The 21,408-nt window shown below is 38.5% G+C and overlaps 1 protein-coding gene across 2 annotated transcripts in view; it reads left to right on the top strand.

Annotated features, from left to right (window-relative positions):
• LOC137260336 (unconventional myosin-Va-like) overlaps nucleotides 1–21,408 on the top strand; it is a 148,515-nt gene that overhangs the window by 86,251 nt on the left and 40,856 nt on the right. For both annotated transcript variants that reach the window (XM_067798014.1, XM_067798015.1), the window contains 2 exons: nucleotides 2,271–2,397; nucleotides 11,911–12,100. In XM_067798014.1, coding sequence (XP_067654115.1) covers nucleotides 2,271–2,397; nucleotides 11,911–12,100 — 317 coding nt within the window. The remainder of the gene's footprint in view (nucleotides 1–2,270; nucleotides 2,398–11,910; nucleotides 12,101–21,408) is intronic.

A 21,408-nucleotide genomic window follows, 5' to 3' on the forward strand; every position in this document is an offset into this window, starting at 1 on the left:
ATCATTAACACTCCAAACTTGTGTTAAAACATGAATTTGTCTAATTCAGGAACCATTAGTCAGTTCTACTGTAGTCTTTGCACGTTTAAAAATTATTTTCATAAATATGCTGCTAATGCTGTTTTTTTGCCGGTTTGTATTCTTTCACTGTGTCTTTTGGAGGGTGTATTAATTTTTGTTTTTGAAATTCTACTTTTGTTTTGAAGGTACAAATCTCTCTCTTAAGCTTTATTGTTAATCTTTCACTTTGCTCTCTTCTCTTCCAGCTGTCAGCATAGATCTTAGACAATGTTGCTGTCACAGCACTTTCTGAACAGTAAAACTAAGGACCTTGAACAATTTTATGGATAGTTTTCTTAAATTGTGTGTAAATCTTTGAAATTTACGAAATATGTTTTTCTTAAGACATTCATGTTCCCTAACTTCTGTAGTTGAGTATACTTCATCAAATTTTGAATGGGTTGCGAAAGTAATGTAGCATGTGCATTATATCATATAACCAAAGCGTCCAGATTACTCACTTGTCATGTATTCTTATGTCAGCTTCTACTATCATCCTCTGCTCACAGGGGCCATTTATATCTATGTTGTTCCGTGTACTACCGTTTAGCTGCAGAACCTGATGATTCTGATGATTGGTAATGGTATATGAATCTGGGACAGATTCAGTTCTAAAATGTTTACAGTAAATGATCTTTAGGTTCATGTAATGTATTTCAGAGAAAAATTGTCCAATGCACAAAATTATTTTAGTATGTGAGTGAATGTTGTTTTAGTTATGTCATAACAGTCTCCTGGCCAGGATTCATCCTGGATTGTCTGTAATGAATGACTGTAGGTTGTTTAAGGAATAGTAATTTGCAAAACCGTAGCTTGTCTGAAAAGCTCCTTGTGCTCAGGATATTGGAACAACCTGGTAACATGAACAGGATCTAACATTCTCGTGCCTTATATGAACGCTCTGTACTTGGATCACTGTTGTCGGTTTCAGTCAGACCATTTGTTCAAATGTCTGTAGCAAATGTTTGTTTGAAACATCTGCAGAAAATGTTCATAAAAAGCCTCCAGTAAGTGTCATCAGGTGTAAAGGCTGTAGCAAATGTTTGTTCAAAAGTCTGCAGCAATATTTGTTCAAACATCTGCAGAAAAATGTTGTTAAAAATCTGCAGCAAGTGTCATCAGTTTAAAAGTCTGCAGCAGATGTTTGTGGACAAAACTGCAACAAAAGTTGGTGAAATGACCTCAGCAGACGAAAGTTAAAGGTCTCTGCAGTGAATTCTACAACAGATGTTAATTGTAGTTACCGACTGTTATTTCACACCCAGGAAAGAGGCTTATTGCTTTGTTCTCCATTATTTTCACTGAAAAATATGATGAGGCACCTCTAATTTAACATAAAAATAAGATCACTTAGTTTCCTGGATTTCTTTTCACATAGTTTGAAAACCAGGAATGCTGACCTGAAAATTCTAGAGGATTCTGTCTGAACTCTGTCTCAACTTTGACCTATCAAATTAATGGTTGTTTTGAGCTGCTGTTTAGCTCTTTGTGTAGTCATGTCTTTTTGCTTGATGCTTTGCCTTAAAAAATATGACCAGTAATACTCATAACTGTTGAATGGAGGACAAATTATCAAATTAGTTTTTTCAAGTGAGAGATTCTGGTTAAATATTTTTATGTTTTTTTTTATTTTATCGACAAGTATAAATAGATTATTGAGGCAGAGTGTTTTAAAGGAACATGACAATACATCTTTGATGTAGACATGGTATGAAAATGATATTCCTTATGTCAAATAAGAGTATGTGTAACATGCTACTCTTAAACAGATGCTATTATTCGTTTCATGTTATTTCACAAAATCTCATGTCTTGATTTACCAATATCACTTACTCATTTTGCATGAATAACACACGCTCTGTCAGATACCAAAGGGAAGTAACTCATGTTCCCATATTAAAATTGAACATGTTTTTCAATAAAACATTACCCTTAAACATGGTTAAACTCTTCTTCTCATTTCAGTTACTTTGCCATAAATTACAAGGCTGATGATGGAAATTACCTTCACTTATTTTTTAATTGCAAAAAGATATCCACATGATTAAATATGGAAGACACCTCAGAAATTAAGTGACAGCCTGTTTGTTTCCATTTTTTTTCAAATGTGCACAGTTGTCAATGTTTTTATAAAAGTGTTTCACTCAGTGAGATGTGAATATGGTTTAATTAACTTATGTTTTTTCACAAAGTTTAATGGCTGTTTTCAGATGCAGGAACTTCAGAACGAGAATGACAAACTAAAACGTGAAGTATCCTCTCTCAACAAGTCTATTGCCGCAAGTACAAACTTTGACAACAGTGGCAAAATATCACCTGCCGGCAAGAAGTTCCTTGGTGAGTGGTTTGATGGTGTTAATAGCATGTGTGTGTCTTGTGAATTTCTCTGTATGTGATGAAATCATTAAGAAGTTTGGAACTGTGAAAACTATAGTTCTGTAGATATGCCTTAGACAACAGCTAAGTTCCTTAAGGATTGAAGGAGAATCGAAACTCTTTGTCATAACACTACTGTTGACATGTCTTGAGGCAATACCTTGAGACTATTCCTTCATGGCGTCTTCATCATGGCAGTATCAGTCTTAAGATTTGAGCAGGCTGAAACCTCCTTGTCATAACACCACTGCAATCACATGATCATGTGGTCCGATTCACTAACATGATGCATAAGTGAGTGAATGAATGTAGCTTTACTCCGCACTCAGCAATATGCCAGCTGTATGGCGGCGATCTGTAAATATTAGAGTCTGGACCCATGAACAACAGCATGAGCATTGATCTAAGCAATTGTGAAGCAATGACACGTGTCAACCACGTCATCGAGTCTGACCACCCCATCGTCTCGCCTCATGATGCTTTGTGTCCCAGATTTTGATTACAGCACATGGGGTCAGTCACTGGATGGTCTGATGCAGATTTGAGTATTTGAGTACTGCCATCATTTAGCTGAAATAATGCTCAGTGAAAGTGAAAATAGTAAACTCGAGAATTTTAAAATGGTTATTATAATGCTTTGATATGGAGCTGCCTACTTATATCCTAATTGCGTGTAACTGTTTTGATGCCTTGTTTATTATTTGTCGCTATCTTGTTTGCTTTTACTCCTCTTTCTTCTCTTCTTCTTCACTTGTCATAAAACTGCAACTAATTCCAATTGTATGTTTAACTCAGATCTGTAGAAAATGAAAATTTTCTGAAATATTAATTAATTTTTTCATAATTATTCAAAGAATCATTACTAAAAATATCCATGACGTCACAAATGAAATGATCATCTTGAAATGTTGAAAAATTAATTAAATAATATTTTTCGCACAAGGTTGGTTTATTTTAAAGTTATTTTCACTGAAACACATCCAGATGTAACTATACACTTGTACAAAGTGTCAAACTCCTGGCACATCAAATTCCATTTGGGAATATACTTTCTATTTTCGGTTCTAGTACTTACTTTGGTTGTGTTCCATCAGGGACATTCAGAATGAGGCATAAAGAGAAAATGTAACTCACTCAACATACAGGTAGCTCGGTGGTTAAAGTGTCTGCTCATTATGCCGTTCAATTCCCCACATGGGTACAATGTGTGAAGCCCATTTCTGGCGTCTCCTGCTGTGATATTGCTTGAATGTTGCTAACAGCAGCGGAAAACTCACTAACTCACTCCACAAAAATGCAAATCTGACAACTGGTATCCTAGTCTAGATGATGTACTTCATTACTAAGGCTGTTACGATACACTCGCATATCTGATGAATTGAACTGTAGCCCTTCATGAATTCAATTAGTTGTTACTCAGCAGAACTGAATATGAATGAATAATTACATTTTTTTAATGGAGCATGTTTTGCTGGAGCCCTTATGTCCTTTTGTCAAAGTGAGATGTGCAAGAATGGAATATGTAGTAGTGCAAGTAATGTTAGTTGCAATGGCTGCACACAATATTGTGGACTAGAACTATTAGCCTATTACATATCATATCACATATAATACTTGCCATATAATGTATTCTCTGGAGCCTGAATTATGACCGGCACCCATTGCCAAAAACTGTGTTTGACGCAAAAGCAGACCGATGAATTGCCATCTAACCCAAAAACTATTAAGCATAAAACACTCAATGAAGCACTGATCATAATTAAACATCATACCAACTCTGTGGGGTTATTGCAGAATAAAAATGCATAAAAATACTGACACACATACTTGCCATATAATATATTCTCTGGAACCTGAATTATTACAGGTGTAAATTGGCATGGTGCTCATTGCCAAAAACGATGAAGACGCAATGCCATTAAAGTGCGCTTGACACAAAAGACAACTGTTGAATTGCCATCTAACCCAAAAACTATTAAGCATAAAACACTCAATGAAGCACTGATCATAATTAAACATCATACCAACTCTGTGGGGTTATTGCAGAATTTTTATCCTAAAAATAAAACAGTTGTTTCACTATCATAAAAATACTGACACAGTTTACTGTTTGCTACAAGGGAAAAGGACATCAAGGTGTTCGAGAAGTACATGCACAAGTGCCAACAAAGTTTTTGATTCATTAACCTGTGCTGTGCCGTCTCCATCCTTTCTCACACACCTGGCTGTCCCTATAGCCAAATGGACGATAGATATCAGTGGAAAGTAACATATGTTATATTTGGCTCACACTTTCTCCTGACATGTTGCAGTATTTTCACATGCATGACTTTTCTTTCTATCTAACTTGCATGTGGCTGTGGTGTATGTGTCCTCGTGTTGACCTCTCAACTTGGTTTTCTTGGCTGCCTTCTCATGCTGGTCCTCTCTGCTTTGCTCTGAACTATAGGAGGATCTATATTAAGACGCCATTCACAGAAGGGGAAAAAGAGTAAGGGAATGATCCCATCCCTGTCCTGCATCCAAAACACACAGTTTGACCCGTTTGAATCCTGTTCCAAGAAAACTGCAAAATTGTTCAAACCCCCACATCTCACCAAGAAAACCTTCACTCCCTTTAGACACTGAGTGACTGAACAGATTGAGTCTTGTTCTGAAATTTACACATGGTCAGAAACTCTCGTTCAGGCCCCAGCTCCCCAAGCCCCCAGCTCTCCAGCTGCCCATGCCACAGCTCCCCAAGCCAAAGGCTCACCATGCCCAAGCTCATCAAGCCCTCAGGCCCTGATCTCCCCAGGCTCAAACTCACCTAGCCCCCAGCTCACCATGCCCCAAGGGCCCAGCTGCCAAGACCTAAGCTCATCAAGCCATGCTTGTATGCCTCATTCTGTGGGGTCTGATCAGATATGTCCCATGCTTGTCTAGCCCTGCCTATGGAGATTCTCAAGAATCTTGTCTAACAAGGGACTCTGGTCAAACAGGTCCACAGCATTAAATTGTCTTCCTCATCCTGTGGGGATTCAGGTTGTCTGATCTCAGGTCCTTTACCTGTCCCCCTTGGTGATTCAGGTCAGATAGGTCCCAGGGTCCCATGCTTGTCCACCTCATCCTGTGAAGATTCTCAAGATCTCAAGGTCCTTTGCTTGTCTACCAGTGGGAGATTCAGGTCAGATAGGTTCCCAGCATCCTATGCTTGTCTTTTCCATCCTATGGGTATTCAAACTGTCAGATGTAGCTTCCCTGTATGCCATTCTTGTATGCCTATGGCAGTTCCCATCAGAATTTGCCCTCCATTGCTTCAAAATTTACACCGAGGAAAGACCAACATAGCTTTAACCTGCTGACCCTGTGTCCTTGTCACAATTCAACAGTCCCAATCTATGCTCACACAATATTTCTACACACATCCCCAGAATGACACACAACACTCCGTCATCGATGACGTCATACCTATGCCACTCAGAAACACCACGATAGACACCCCTTCCCCACCAACGCTGCTCCTGATGAAATCCCACCTCTTCTGGAAACACACACTGTCAGCCCCTCTTACCAGAGACCATAGGTTACATATAGGAAAACCTTGGACTTTGTTGCATTTTTGGAGTATCAAGCATATGACTGCCACTGATTTATAAATGCCAGTAATTCTTATCATGTTAGCTTAAAATACACCGCAGTAATCAGGGACTTTTATTGAGAATTTGTATCTGTTACTGAAAAACAAAATCTGGACTTTTGGCAGGTATTACACTTCTGCCATTTTGATCAGAGACATGCATGACACACTTCATCAAATAGGGGTCAGGAGGGTTATGTTCACTCATCACACCGCCGAAGAACAGGGTTCCACTCCCCACATGGGAACAATGTGTGAAGCCCATTTCTGGTGCCCTCTACCATGATATTGCTGGAATATTGAGCTGACTACAATAATTTTATATTTCACCCTCGCAAGGAAAACAAGGCAAAAATGCCGACTGAAATGAACAGGTTTTCGTGAGCTTGCACATAGTGTGCTTAGTATAGTTGATAGTATCGCGTATTGGGTCAAGGTCTTCCCTCTGGTCTCTTGTCTCAATGGCTGTCAGTGATGTACTTGTTCCCACACAAACTCCACAAAGCTCTCATATAATCCCTGCTGCCAAACACTCGCCCCCGACAGCTGCACAACACTGTTAATGAACATTGTGTTCTTTAATGTCATGCTGTAGTATTTAGACGGTTTTCTAAGCGAGGGAGAACTGACAAAGCTAAGTCGCCAGAGGGTAAGATAACAATTTGTCTCCTGCCCGATCGACCACTCTAACACTGTGTCCTGTTGACATGACTAACTACATGCCTTCTCTGAATTTGATCTCATCACAAATATAAGTGTATTTGTCATCCATAGGTTAGTTTCAGACATCTATCAAATTCCATTGATGAAAAATATGCCTTTGTAAGGTTCACTCAGACATCAGCTCCTGAAGGTCTGGGCTTGATCTGGCCTTCAACATTACCCATGCTTGCTTTAAGAGGCAACTGATGTGATTGGGTGGTCAGGCTATGTACAAATACAAATATATAGGGCTGTCTCCTATTCTCGCGGTAAACACATTTTCTGCCGAGATCGCCAATGCATGATACTTAGCGATTGTTTACATCATTGACTGGTAACTAGGAAGTGGACCACGTATGTGATTTATCAAAGTTTTGCAATCTAATGAATATTCGTGAGTTCTAACCAACATAGAAAAATCGTAACTTTTCCCCGCCCTTTCCAATAAGATTCCCCTTCTTTACACCAAATAACATTACTTTCTCGTTATGCCACGAGAATAGGAAATGCCTTGAAAAGTCAGCGACGGACGACCATGTTTTTCATCGAGCTCAAGTGTGGTAATACACCTGATGGATCAAGCAGTTGATAGATGCAGATGTTAGAGGGGGGGATCTCTTCCATTCATACGAAAAGAACTGTTTGTATTGTTTTTTCAGCCGATATCCGAAAGTACCGCGAGAATAGGAGACGCCAGTATACATCTTTCAAATATATTCAGATATACAGAATGTATATCCAGTGAATTTTGTGTTTATTTGTAATATTTAATAATTTCTGACTGTCAGTGAGATTTCGCTTTCATCTCTGTATATTTCTGTTATCTTCAGTGGGGAGGCATCAGCCAAGCTTATTGTGCAGAATATGAAGTATCTCCCTTACTTCCCATCCCCTTCCATGCCAGTCGTCTTCCCAGTCCATGCCGCCCCCCTCCCCCTTCCCCAAATCCCACCCCCACTCCACCCTCGATTTACTTCACTATCCCCTTCTTGATGCACTTGATATTATGGATGTATTGCTGATTGTATCATATATTGTGTTGCTGATTATATCATATATTGTGTTTCTTATTTTTGACATGCATGTAAATCCTTGTTGTACTTGTGACATTGTTATGTTCGCGCAACATTATTTTATTCTTATTTTGCCCAAAATTATGATACATGAATAACTTTATCGAGGAATTACATGTATTATTACATCACTGAATTTGGGTTGCCTCAAGGTAAGATCTTGATGGGTTCTTATCAAGATATGTATCATTGTGAAGGAATCAGGGTTCTATTGAGGATCATAGCGCAAATATTCCCCTGAACGTCGAGGATGGTAGGACTGTAAAGGACTTAGGGTGCTATTGAGGATCATAGATAAGATATTCCCCTGAGTGCCAAGGATGATCTTTCGTAAAATGGTGTTTCAATACTTGAAATAGTTTTTCCTCAAGGTAAGATGTTGAGGTGTTGTAAAGATTTATGTAGTTATAAGGGCTCATGGGTCTCTAGAGGACCATGGAGAAAGTATCCTCCTTGAAATAGTTTACCCTAAGATCTAGGGGAGTTGTCAAGATTTATGTAGCTATTTATAGTCAAGTCTCGTTAATCCAACCTCCGTTTATGCGACAATCAGCTTTGTTTGACTCTCTCATTGGATACAAATTGAACAAACATAATTTAGTCTCCTTTATTCTGACATCCTTGTTAATCAGACAGTTTGCTGTGCAAAGCAGGCGATGTTGGATCCACAAGACTTGACTGTATATATTAGGGCTCAGGGGTCTTTAGAGTGAGTGAGTGAGTTTAGTTTTACGTCGCACTTAGCAATATTCCAGCTATATGGCGACGGTCTGTAAATAATCGAGTCTGAACCAGACAATCCAGTGATCAACAACATGAGCATCGATCTGCGCAATGGGGAACCGATGACATGTGTCAACCAAGTCAGCTAGTCAGCTAGTCTGACCACCCGATCCCGTTAGTCGCCTCTTACGACAAGCCTAGTCACCTTTTATGGCAAGCATGAGTTGCTGAAGGCCTATTCTACCCCGGGACCTTCACGGGTCGGGGTCTTTAGAGGACTGTGGAGAAAATGGTGGTTATCCTGAATGTCGAGGATGGTGGTTATATTAATCTGGTGTTTTTGTCCATTTAATGGCCTGTGTTTCTCACAGCCAAACAGAGAACAGTGGCTAGAAATGTCAAGTGTATTTTAGGTAGGCAAAGCATGTCAGTCTACAGCGTCAATACTTCATTCTCTTGTATTCACTATGTGCTCTCACCCTTGAGTAGACTAGTGGTTAAAGTGTCTTGCCAAAGACTTGTGGTCAAAACCCCACGTGTGTACATTGTGTGAAATCTGTTTCTGGTGTCCCTTGCGATATTGCAGGAATAATGCCAAAAGCAGCATAAAACTATACTCATTAATTCTTATCCACATGGGATCATGGGTTAGCATTGTGGTACCAGTGTTCAGTCGTCTAGTCGATGACTTAGGTTTGATTCCCCACATTAATCTAAGCCATTTTATTTGAAAGTATTCCCAAACTCACTCTGTGTATCCATATTTTTTTTTTTGAAGATGTGACCCAATACTTGGTTAGACTTTGTCTCTAGCAACCCTGTTCAGTTAAACAATAGTATCAATGCACACGTTGAATTGTCCTTTCATTCCATGGGACACTTTCTCAAATCTGCCCTTTGGAATTGAGGGCCTGTCGGTTGCAAGGAATATTGAGCGTAGTGCCTGCAAGCTGATGAAGTACTGACGATGGTCAAATTCCTTTTCAAATTCTTACTAAGAGGTTGCTGTTACTTCATGGATCCCACTTTAAAAAAAAAAAAAGCAGTAAAATCGACCTTGTATAACAGTTTCTGTGAGGATATGGGCTTCATATGTTTGACAGATTAGTACAAAATTGAGATTTTGTCACAATAGTTAGGATTTTGTAGGATAGTACAATGAAGGAAAACCAAATTCTGTGGATAGTCAAGTTCTTTATTGCAGTGGATGCGACGTTTTAGTGTAGGTACTAACACTTGCTCCATAACGGTGTTAGTACCTATGCTGAAACATCACACCCATTTTAATAAAGAGGTTTAGTATCCATAGAACTTGGTTTTCCTTCATCTGTACAACTTCTAAAATGCCTTTCAAAGAAGTTATCGTATTAGAATATTGATAGTTTTCAACTTGTCATGATAGTTAAAATGTGGTTTTTATGGTGAACATTTTATGGTAATATTAGTTTCAGTTTTCAGCCTCATGGTTTTAGTGGGGCGGCGTGGTAGCCTAGTGGTTAAAGGTTTCTCTTTTTCACTTGTTTGATTTCCCACAAGGTGTGAAGCCCGTTTCTGGTGTACTCTGCCGTGATATTGCTGGAATATCGCTAAATTGGCATTAAACTAGATCACTCATGGTTTTAGCCCTGATCATTGTCCTGACCCAAACTGCAGTTCCTGTCTTAATTATTTAAGTTTTGGAGAGGAACAAACCGATAAGACACTTCTGGCATAAGGAGACAGTGCTGATGTATGAAATTATAATTCAATATGTGGGATTCATGTAATCAAAGTTCAGTGTTCATTGGATTATGAATTCTGCCTTTGTTTTAATGGTGGTCAGTTATGGTTGACCTAAATTTTTATCACTGTTCAAGTTCACTTTCAAGAAATACCATGTTTCCTGACAATATTGTTGAATGGCAAGATTTCATTCAGTTATCTTGTATTGAAGAACATTTGTTTGTCTAACTTAGATTTTGCTACTAATCCTAGATTTTGCTACTAATCCTATTTGCTTAATGCACAGTTTAGGTGACGTAACTTGACATTATTTTGATATTTATGTAAAACTCCTGACAAAGAGTACCACAAGTGTTCGCAAGATGCTCCCACTGTGCAACATATGTCATATTTGGGATTTCACTTTCTCAGTAAAGTACAAATTCTAGTACTTTTTTGGTTGAGTCCCATCCGGGATTCAAACCTGCACCTTCAGAGTCAGGCACCTAATCGCCAGCACACAAAGTCAACCGCCTAGCCCGCTCAGCCACCACGACTTCCAGTGAAAGTCAGACAACTGGTATTCTAGACTGCGTACTTTCTGTACCCCTTTGATGAGTGTGAATTGGCACGGCTCCCACGACCGAAAGCTATGATTACACGATGCCATTTAGAAAGTGGTCAAATGCAACATATGTCATATTTGGGATTTCACTTTCTCAGTAAAGTACAAATTCTAGTACTTTTTAGGGCTGAGCGGGCTAGGTGGCTGACTTTGTTTGCTGGCAATTAGGTGCCTGACACTGAGGGTGTGGGTTTGAATCCCAGATGGGACTAGACCAAAAAAGTTCTAGAATTTGTACTTTACTGAGAAAGTGAAATCCCAAATATGACACATGTTGCATTTGACCACTTTCTAAATGGCATCGTGTAATCATATGCTCCCACTGTGTTTCACGGAAACAGAAGTTAAACTGAACTGATACCAAATACATGTATATTATTCAGTATCTAATTCTTAATGAACAAAATCGAATATCCCTGATATATGGACATTTTTATTTTGTGTTTTATTATTTTATTTTTATTACATATTACCCAATATGTGAATGACAGAAGTAACACTGATTTTTGTACCAAATTTCTCTCTGACATTTCATGTGGTATGATGCCGACTATTATTCAAGTATGTGTCTCTCTGTAAAGTTTAAAGTCTTGGTATTTCCCTAATATGTAAACCTTAATTTTTGAAGCATTGTTCTGTGGTTCATGTTTATAAGTACTTCAAGGATATGAGTTTGGTCAAAATTTGCCTCTGTTCGCCCAGCAGAAAATGGGTACCTGGTGGTATAAATCATACACTATTGACCTTGGCAGCTTGGGTTTAATTACTAAAACAACAATTAGGGATTTATCAAGGAAGAATTTATAATTTGTAAAAGGGGATAACTTGAAGTGTGATGTTTAAGTTCTACTGTGTGAAATTTATAACATTTAATATATAAAATTTAAAATAAAAATTTGCAAAAAGTGGCTTACAGACAAGACTTTGATCAGGTCTAGATGAATCACTGTCAACCAAACTTGGGACGGCTTTGTTTTAAAAAAAAATGATTTGACTTTGTTTTAACAATTCACATCATTTGGTCTTCAAAGATGAACTGGAAGCAATGCGAGAAGAGCTGGACAGACGGAGAGACGAGTGTCTCCACCTACGGGCAGAGTTGGCGGACCGCAGCATCACCACGCACACTGTTGCCAAGGAGTCCTACGGCGGCCATGACGAGATGGTGAACGAGGACAATGAGATTGTGATGGCTTTCAAGACTCAGAAGGACCTCAACAGGTAGGTGAAGTTGTTCTTAACATCTGTTGATCTGATGCTTGTGTGGGTTCCTAGAAAGGATTCTTGTTTTGCAGGTACACAGGATGTTCTGATGTTCTGGATGAATGGACAATTTTTTGATATTTTTTTAAATGGATGGATATGAGGGCGTGATTCTGGGACTGATTCCTGTTCTGTTTGGGGACAGCATGAGATTAAATTGATGCTTTGCAGTGCTGGACAATAATTTTGAACAGAAACGGATTTGTAACATGTTATATTTTGGATTACACTTTCTCAGTAAAGTACAGATTCTAGTATTTTGAGTTTAGTTCCTAATCTCCAGCACACAAAGTCAGCTATCTAACCCACTCAGCTATCTGGCTTCCTGAAGGGACTGACTATTTTACTGAGAAAGTGTTACTTGAAGACAATCCTTTTCCAGGGAATACATGCACCAAACAGGTTCTTGTTACAAGTTATGAAATTCAGGAAGAGATATTGATTTTTTTTTAAATACAAGCATCACCTTTCCATTTCTTTGCGTTTCAGGAAGAGAATGTCAAAAATTGTTTTAAAGCTGTTATTTTTGTGAATGTTTCAGCTGAGGTAATCCGAGTGCAGACATTTTGAAGTCTAATTTGGTATTTTTATTTGTCATTCTTGTGCACATTTGTTCAAATATATGTTCACACATCTGTTTTGGGAGGAGGAGAGGCCTCTGTTCTATTTTCGTCAACCAGAAATAAGACTGCTTTACAGAAGCTTGTAATGTAATCTTAGAAGCAAAGACGTCGGAATCAACCTGTGTTGTGTCCAAGACAAGAATACTTCTCCATGTTCACAGATTTAAACCTCATGTTAATAGTTTGATCCACAGGTGATGCTGTAGGTTGGTCTCACTGAGGTTACGTGACGTCTTCCTCAAGTCTGCGTGTTGTGGACATGCCATCTCATCTTCAGTAGGAATTCTGTGATTTTGTCAGAATCTTTCGGGCCCTCACAAGAATAATCCAATACTTTATAGGACAAATCTTTGACTTCTTGATAAATCTAATATGGGTATTCATACAAAAGATTGACCTCAGCTAACAAATAGATAATTACACAGGTTTGGTTGATTATGTTTCCTAGAGCCCCACTATCATCAATTACAATATCAGTTACTGGATTGTCTGGTCCGGACTTGATTATTTATAGACAGCTGTCATGTTTGCTTGTTGTTTATCACGGCACTCAGCAATATTAATGCCATATGGCAATGATCTAAAGACAATCGAGTGTAGTGATAAGCATCATGAGGCTCGATCAACGCAATTGGGATACGATGTGTCAACCAAATCAGTGAACCTGACCATGCAATCCCATTATCTGCCTCTTACAACAAGCATGAGATACTTAAGAGCAATTCTAATCGGGATCTCCACGTGGTGAGGGGCCACATAATGAACAAAAAAGACTGTTTGTTTATTGTACAATATTTTATTAAAACCTTGATACAACTGTCACGTGACATTTTCCAGCAGCAGAAAATGCATGTATGTACCCCAAGGATGATTCTCTTCAAAGAATTGGAAACCTCTACACGTTTGTCTAAGTTGCTGTCATGTTGCTGGATTATTGCTGAGTATGGCTTACAACAAACATACAAAACTCCTTCTGAATCAAAATCCTATTCCTTACCTGAAGATGAGATGGTTGTTCACATTTAAGATTTTACCAACTCTCTTCATTTTCATGTGATGATGGTAGAAAATGAACACAACACACCCTGAAATGCTTTGCCAAACAACTGTTCCACTTCAAAAAATTTACATGTGTTATACACAGCATCAATCAACGTAATTTCTTTGGAGATCCTTGAACATGCAGGGATGAGAATTGTCTGCGAATCTGCGGAATTCCGAGTGTTTGATCATGATGGTGTCTTTCATGATGTATGTTATAGTGTTTCAATCAACACAACCCCAGAAGATGCCCAGACCATTTTCCTCATTTTTCTTTCCTACCTGTTCTCATCCCTGACCATGTCACAAGAATTATAAAGATTTTGAATGACGAACTTTCAAAATTACGATCACAAGATTTGAATAATTTTACGTGATTGAACATCCTGATGATAAACCCAGAAGATATTCAACTGAACTGACAGACACATCATTCGTGTGAAATTTAAGAAGTTCAACAGAGAAGAATTGGCCTGAATGAAGTCACAGTGTGGATGAGCAGACATAGGTATGTATGTAACATCTATCACTGTTTGCTTCTATAGTATTAAGTGTGCTTTTGGATTGCATTGTAAATGTAATTGTCAGAAGCCAATATTTTCCAATACAGCAGTATGTAACTAAGAGTTATTTCCCCTAATGGTCAGTCCCACATTTAAATTTGAACAACCTTGTGTGTATTCAGCCACTTATGCGTTATTTACAGACCGCTGCCATATAGCTGGAATATTGCTGAGTGTGACGTAAAACTAAACTCACTCACACACTCCTATAATTCAGGGGTGTTTCATTATGTAATGATTGCCTTTTTATTATGTCAATTCCACTGCCAGCTAGGAGATTATAACAATGCACCAATACTCTCACCTTGTATGATGGCTTATTGTTTGAAGAGAGCACCTCAGGCCATAGGTCGCAGTGACCTAGACATGGAAGGGGATTATCTAGTGTATGTACAGAATCCTCTGTACTAATCCAGGTGACCTGAGGCTTGATCATACTTACCTGTAATTACATACCTGTGGTTTTCAGGATATGGCGGTGTGTTTTGCTGTATTGTGTTGATGAACAATAGAAATAACTTGGTTGTATTGACATAATGGGTGCATGGACTGTGGGTTGGCATAACCTGTGGTGCAGTCATGGAAATTAGGTGGCATGTGAAGCAGGAATAGATGTTATGTGAAACAGGAAGAGATGAAATGTGATTTAGGAATAGATGTTATGTGAAACAGGAATAGATGTTTAGAGTATATAATATGAGTAGATGTTATGTGAAGCAGGAAGAGATGAAATGTGATTTAGGAATAGATGTTATGTGAAACAGGAAGAGATGTTATGTGATGCAGGAATAGATGTTTAGAGTATATAATATGAGTAGATGTTATGTGAAGCATGAATAGATGTTTAGAGTATATAATATGAGTAGATGTTATGTGAAACAGGAATAGATGTTTAGAGTATATAATATGAGTAGATGTTATGTGAAGCAGGAAGAGATGAAATGTGATTTAGGAATAGATGTTATGTGAAACAGGAAGAGATGTTATGTGATGCAGGAATAGATGTTTAGAGTATATAATATGAGTAGATGTTATGTGAAGCAGGAAGAGATGAAATGTGATTTAGGAATAGATGTTATGTGAAACAGGAAGAGATGTTATGTGATGCAGGAATAGATGTTTTGAGTATGTACTATGAGTAGATGTTATGTGAAGCATGAATAGATGTTTAGAGTGTATAAAATGAGTAGATGTTATGTGAAACAGGGATAGATGCTATGTGAAGCAGGAATAGATGTTATGTGAAACAGGGATAGATGCAATGTGAGGTAGGAATTAATAGTATGTGAAGCAGGAATAGTTGTTATGTGAATCCAGAATTGATGTGTGTAATATGGGTAGATGTTTTGTGAATGTGGAGAAGATTTTATATGAAACAGGAAGTGATGTTATGTGAAACAAGAAGTAAAAGAAAGATGAAACAGTTAAGGTATGTGAAATGGTAACAGAATGTAGGTGAAGCAGAAAATTGATCTGTAAAAGGGCAGCTGATGATACGCTAGGTCAATTCAGAACAGATTTTATATGAAACAATTATGGTATACAAATAGAAATAGATGTTATGAAGAAGGGTTGATTTGAGATGTAGATCACTAACTAGTCATCTAGTCATATGAAACCAGCACTAGATAATGTGTAATACATTGACTAGTTGATGTAAAACAGCACTAGCTAATATGTAAAACCAGCACTAGATAATGTGTAATACATTGACTAGTTGATGTAAAACCAGCACTAGATAGTGTGTAAAAACATTGACTAGTTGATGTAAAAGCAGCACACTAGTTGATGTAAAACCAGCATTAGCTAATGTATAAAACAGTGACTAGTTTATGTAAAACCAGCACTAGATAATGTGTAAAACATTAGTTGATGTTAAACCAACACTAGCTAATGCGTAAAACATTGACTAGTTGATGTAAAACCAGCAGTAGATAATGTGTAAAACATTGACTAGTTGATGTAAAACCAGCACTAGATAAAGTGTAAAACAGTGACGGGCAGATGTGCATACTAAACAACAAGGTAACATCCTGATAAGTTGTCTGGAGAATTAGATAGCTAAGAAACAGTTTTAACATATTTAACTCATTTTTCAACATAATTCTTCATTCTTGTCATACTTAGATGTTAGCATGATACTTCCTTCATTGCGATATTGCGACTGTGCTCCATTTCCTCATCTCAATGCAGCAGACCCCAGCATGCACACAAAACTTAATCCCTCATGCACACAAAACTTAATCCCTGCAACTATTTAAACCTTCACAATGGACGATTTTGTTCATTTTAGTCAAAAACGCAGATTAACTGGTTGCACAAGCATTTGTTCCATTTTCAAATATTGTTTTATTTCTTCTGGCAGTTTATCACATTTAATTGTTGTTCTTAAGATCAATTTTGACAGTAACATATAAACTCATTTAAATGGGTCAGATGGGGAAATCTAGACTTACTTCATGTATAGCTTTAATTAGCAATGCATAGAGGGCTCGGTAACAGGTAAATTATTGAAGTTCCAGGACTGTGAGACAGACTTCAAGGCATAGGCTGACATGAAGCTCTGCTTTTACAGTGGAGTAGTGAAGCCTGTCAAGTATTCACTACAGAAGATCTAAGGTAAATCAGATCGTAGCCTTGCTCCAAGGGAAGTTGCTCCAAGGGATGTTAAGGCCCATGGACAGCCATTCAGTCTGGCTATGCCTGAAAGTAACTTGTCCACAAAATAATTGACAAGCCCGAAGTTTGAAGTAGAAATTGTACAAAAGATTAAAGAGCATAAAATACTGTCTAATGCTGTCTAATTAGACTGCTAATACGATGAATATTTTTTTACCACATGATTTAAAAGTGTGTTATACCTTAACAAGTTGGAGAGAGAGTGATAGATTTGCAAAATAACCCCATGAAAATTCACTAGCCAGACTGGCCAGTGTCTGTGGAAATTTATTTTCCTGACTGGAATTTACTAGCCATGAGCTAACAAGCCATTGGATGTTTTGCTCACTGAATACATAGTAATTCTATCCCTTGGAGAAGCAAGTCTGTAAGCAGACATTACCAGTCTGTTAGATATTATAATTTAAACTATTAGAGTGTCATTGTGAGACTTGTGCATATGTAATCAGATCGTTACTCCAAGGGCTTTCCTTGTGCCAGGTATTTAGGTAACTAGGGACTTTGACTAAGTGTCAATATACATATTGTACATTATTCATTTGTTTGTCTACAAGCCTCTGTCTTCCTGCATCGTTGATAAATAAACAAACACACCTCACTTGTGAAATGTAAAGAAAGTGTAACACAACACTGTTCAATAAACTACAGTATGTGACGAGACTGTAGAGCTGAGGGCATTGAGCGGTACAGTAAACTACACGACTAAGTGCTACAGGCATTGAACGGTACAGTTATCTAAACAAGACCCAATACAGTTATCAGACTGAGTATTGTTACAATCTCCTCATGCCCTAGGACCTTTCAATTCACCATCTTTGAGAAAAACCACACCCCTGGGCTATAAATAGACCTGCCCACTTTCGACCACAGAGTGTCTTGAGAGGCTGTGCAGAGCCGGGCTAGTTTACATTAGGAGTAAACAGGTAGAGTAGGTTAAACAGCTCAGGTCATGCTTGGAATGCAATACCTGGTCAAATTCTCGTTATCTCACCTGTCCGACTGGCTGGGTTTTTACATACCTGAGGGCACGGTTGAGTGGCTTGACCAGGTGTGACCAGCTGGACATTACGAGAATGTCGTTTGAGGAAGGAGGTCGACATGGACATGGTCAAGGAGAGCAGGCAGCCTGTGTTTGTTGTGAGTGTTCCCCATACAAGTTGTTCTCGTCAAGTTGAGAGAGGATCACTCTGTGACAGCTGTGTCTACCTGAGAGGATTGACCCAACATGAAACAGTAACTGTGAGCAGTGTTGTCATTTTGAGTTACTTCTGACTGTGTGTGATCACTCTTCCTATTTTCTGTGGAGGACTCAGACAGTCTTCATGTTCGTGTTCTGACACTCGCCCGTCTTCTAGGCAGTCACTAAGGCCAGTCTCTTCCTGTTGGCTGACTCAAACAAGCATGTTCCTGAGAAGCTGATGTAAGAGACAGTTTTTAGTGACAAGTCAGTCCAGAGGTGATGTTAAACCGTGACCCATCCATCAAAAACTTGACTCACTTGGAACGTGAACAGCAAACAACAATCTCGACCTCACCACAAATATTGAACTAGACTGTTCACAGAAACTGCAAAACGTCAAACTGAAAATACTTATTGTTTTTGTGGGAGTAGTGGTTATGCAGACACAGCTTTATCAACCAATGTGAACATTCATGAATGATACTATGGAAGGATTTTGTATTGACACAACTGACGTGGCCGGTAAGGATATACCCAGTCTAAACTCGGTCCTTGAAAGGATGCATGCTTGAACGTATACATGATGTTATGCATGAGTGGTTTTGCAAGGCAGCTCTAAGGTATGCAACTCGCAAAAGGATTACTTGACGTCTGATTTAGTCTTTTAATGGTGAACATGGTTCACTGACTGCAACATAAGCAGCTTGTTGTGTAAAGTCTGAATGTCAGTGGATCAAAATTCCATGTCACGTGTGGATTCCTCAACAACTGTTGGAAACTGTATGTTGGCGGGACTTTGATTTTCAAATCTCAGTTTCCCATTTATATGTGAATTTGTTGTCATAAGTTGTGGATGTGAAGTACTCCTGAGTTGTATGTACAGATGGAGACGTGACATGGATGTACTTAGTGCACGGTGAATACTTCATCAGATCTGTACTGAGTTTATGGCAGGGTGCTTGCATCGATTTCCATCTGGACATATTTGACACATAAAAGTTTCACAGATGGACAACTGACGGTAGGTTTTATGTTTATATATGAGTGGTCATGCTGTGGATCGAGCTGTAGGATAGCAAACTGTATTAAGCATTCACTTGTCATGCAATTTACATGCCCCACATGGGCACAATGTGTGTAGCCCCTTTCTGGTGTCCCTTGCCATGATATCGCTGGAATATTGACAGACTAACACTTAGTCTCAGTAACAAAGAAACTAGTCTGTCATACAGACCCTGAAGCAAATATTTCCAAGAAAGCCCACACAAGTTTAGAAAATGTGGCAAGTCTAGATTTCCTTAGCTTCAGAAATGAAGAAAGTCTCATTGTTCCATTTCATTATTTTATTTGTTTTTCACTATGAGCTTTTTTCAGTAAAGTATGTTCATTTCAGAGACTAGTTGTTAGTCTACAAACAAACCCATTTATATTGAGAAGGAGCTACAGGGAGACCAGATATTTAGAACCAGGAGAAATCTAGACTTCTTTCACTTAGGGCTTTAGCATTGCTGAAAGGGTCAAGGAGAAAAGTATGATTCAGGGACTGTGAGACAGACTAGAATATTGCTAAAAGCGACATAAAACATGATCCAGATTGTTCGTCTGCTGCCCTGTCAGTCTAACAACAGGTTTGATCCAAATATTGTGTTTATCTTCTGCCAGCTTACTACAGGTTTTGTCCATTGTTGAATGCAGAATAACAAATTTATTACGTAGTTAATTAGATACCTAAACACATTTCCTGCATTCCATAGCTGGTGACATGTTCATAAGGTCAGAGGTCAGGTGTTATGTAACTTCCTTGATTGGTGGAGGGGAGGGGGTTGTGGGTGGGGGGTGTCTTGACCTGGACCACCAGTTACTGAGCCACACAAGGGGTCCAGGAGATAGCTGGTGTCAAGTTGCAAACATCTTCTCCATATCAGTTATGCTTCATTGGAGGTGATTATATGGGCATGATAGTCTTGTGCCTGGTTGCAGACATCTTGAAGCGTTTGGTCATACTGGAGTCATCTAGTGTGTATAACACTAGCATTTTGTGATGAGATCTTAAAGGTATTGGTAGACTTTAACATATAATCCCTGAAATGAACATGTTTTACAGATAATGCCGTCTTAAGTAATGATCATGAAATATATAATGAAAAGAGCCGTGGGTTTTTCTTCACTCCCTGAAACTATTGTAATCTTGACTTGCCACGTAATGTAGACTTGCATGGATTCTCTTGGATATGTTTGTTCCAGGGTCTGTAACCCGTGAAGGTCCCGGGGTAGACTATGCCTTCAGCAACACATGCTTGCCATCAAAGGCGACTCAGCTTGTCGTAAGAGGCGACTAACGGGATCAGGTGGTCAGGCTCTCTGACTTGGTTGACACGTGTCATCGGTTCCCAATTGCGCAGATTGATGCTCATGTTGTTGATCACTGGATTGTCTGGTCCAGACTCGATTATTAACAGACGGCCGCCATATAGCTGGAATATTGCTGAGTGCGACGTAAAACTAAACTCACTCACTCACTCACTCACTCCAGGGTCAGTATTAGACTAATGCTTAGTTTCTGAATATAAATAATTTGATGGTAAACTACCGCACATAAATTCAAAAGGAACCCGGGGAGGACCAGAGATTCAGAAGTAGACTTACTTCATTTAAGGCTTTAGCACTGCAGAGAGGGCTTGACAGCAGGTAAAATAATGTGGTGCAGAGACTGTGAGACAGACTAGGTTAAGGCTGACCTTTGTCAAATCTGGGTAAAGTATGCTTGTTATTTGCAGTAAACTTATTAAACAATTTAGTCATAATGTTTGGTTAATTATTCATATATTTTCTTGTAAACGTCTTAAAGATATTGGTAGCCTTGATAGTTAGGGATAACAGTGGTATGAAAAGTTGTATTTGTTGCAAATATTTTAAAGATTTTGTAAAGTTTATGTATTTTTATGATTTTGTCCATGCTGGACTTAATATGACATAAATACGGAATTCTTTTGTTGCAGTTAATCAATTGAGGATATGTTGTAATGCTGGTTTTGATTGTTCCAGATATATGATAAGTGTATTTTTTGGCAAACAAAATGATGATTTTTTTATTGTACCTGGGTATGTTGTGATTTATATTAAAAACATGAAGATAATGGTTCTGTTGTGTGCTTTGGAACATACCGGGGTACAAGTATG

This window comes from Haliotis asinina, chromosome 13, assembly GCF_037392515.1.
Source record: "Haliotis asinina isolate JCU_RB_2024 chromosome 13, JCU_Hal_asi_v2, whole genome shotgun sequence".
NCBI classification, from domain to species: Eukaryota; Metazoa; Mollusca; class Gastropoda; order Lepetellida; family Haliotidae; genus Haliotis; species Haliotis asinina.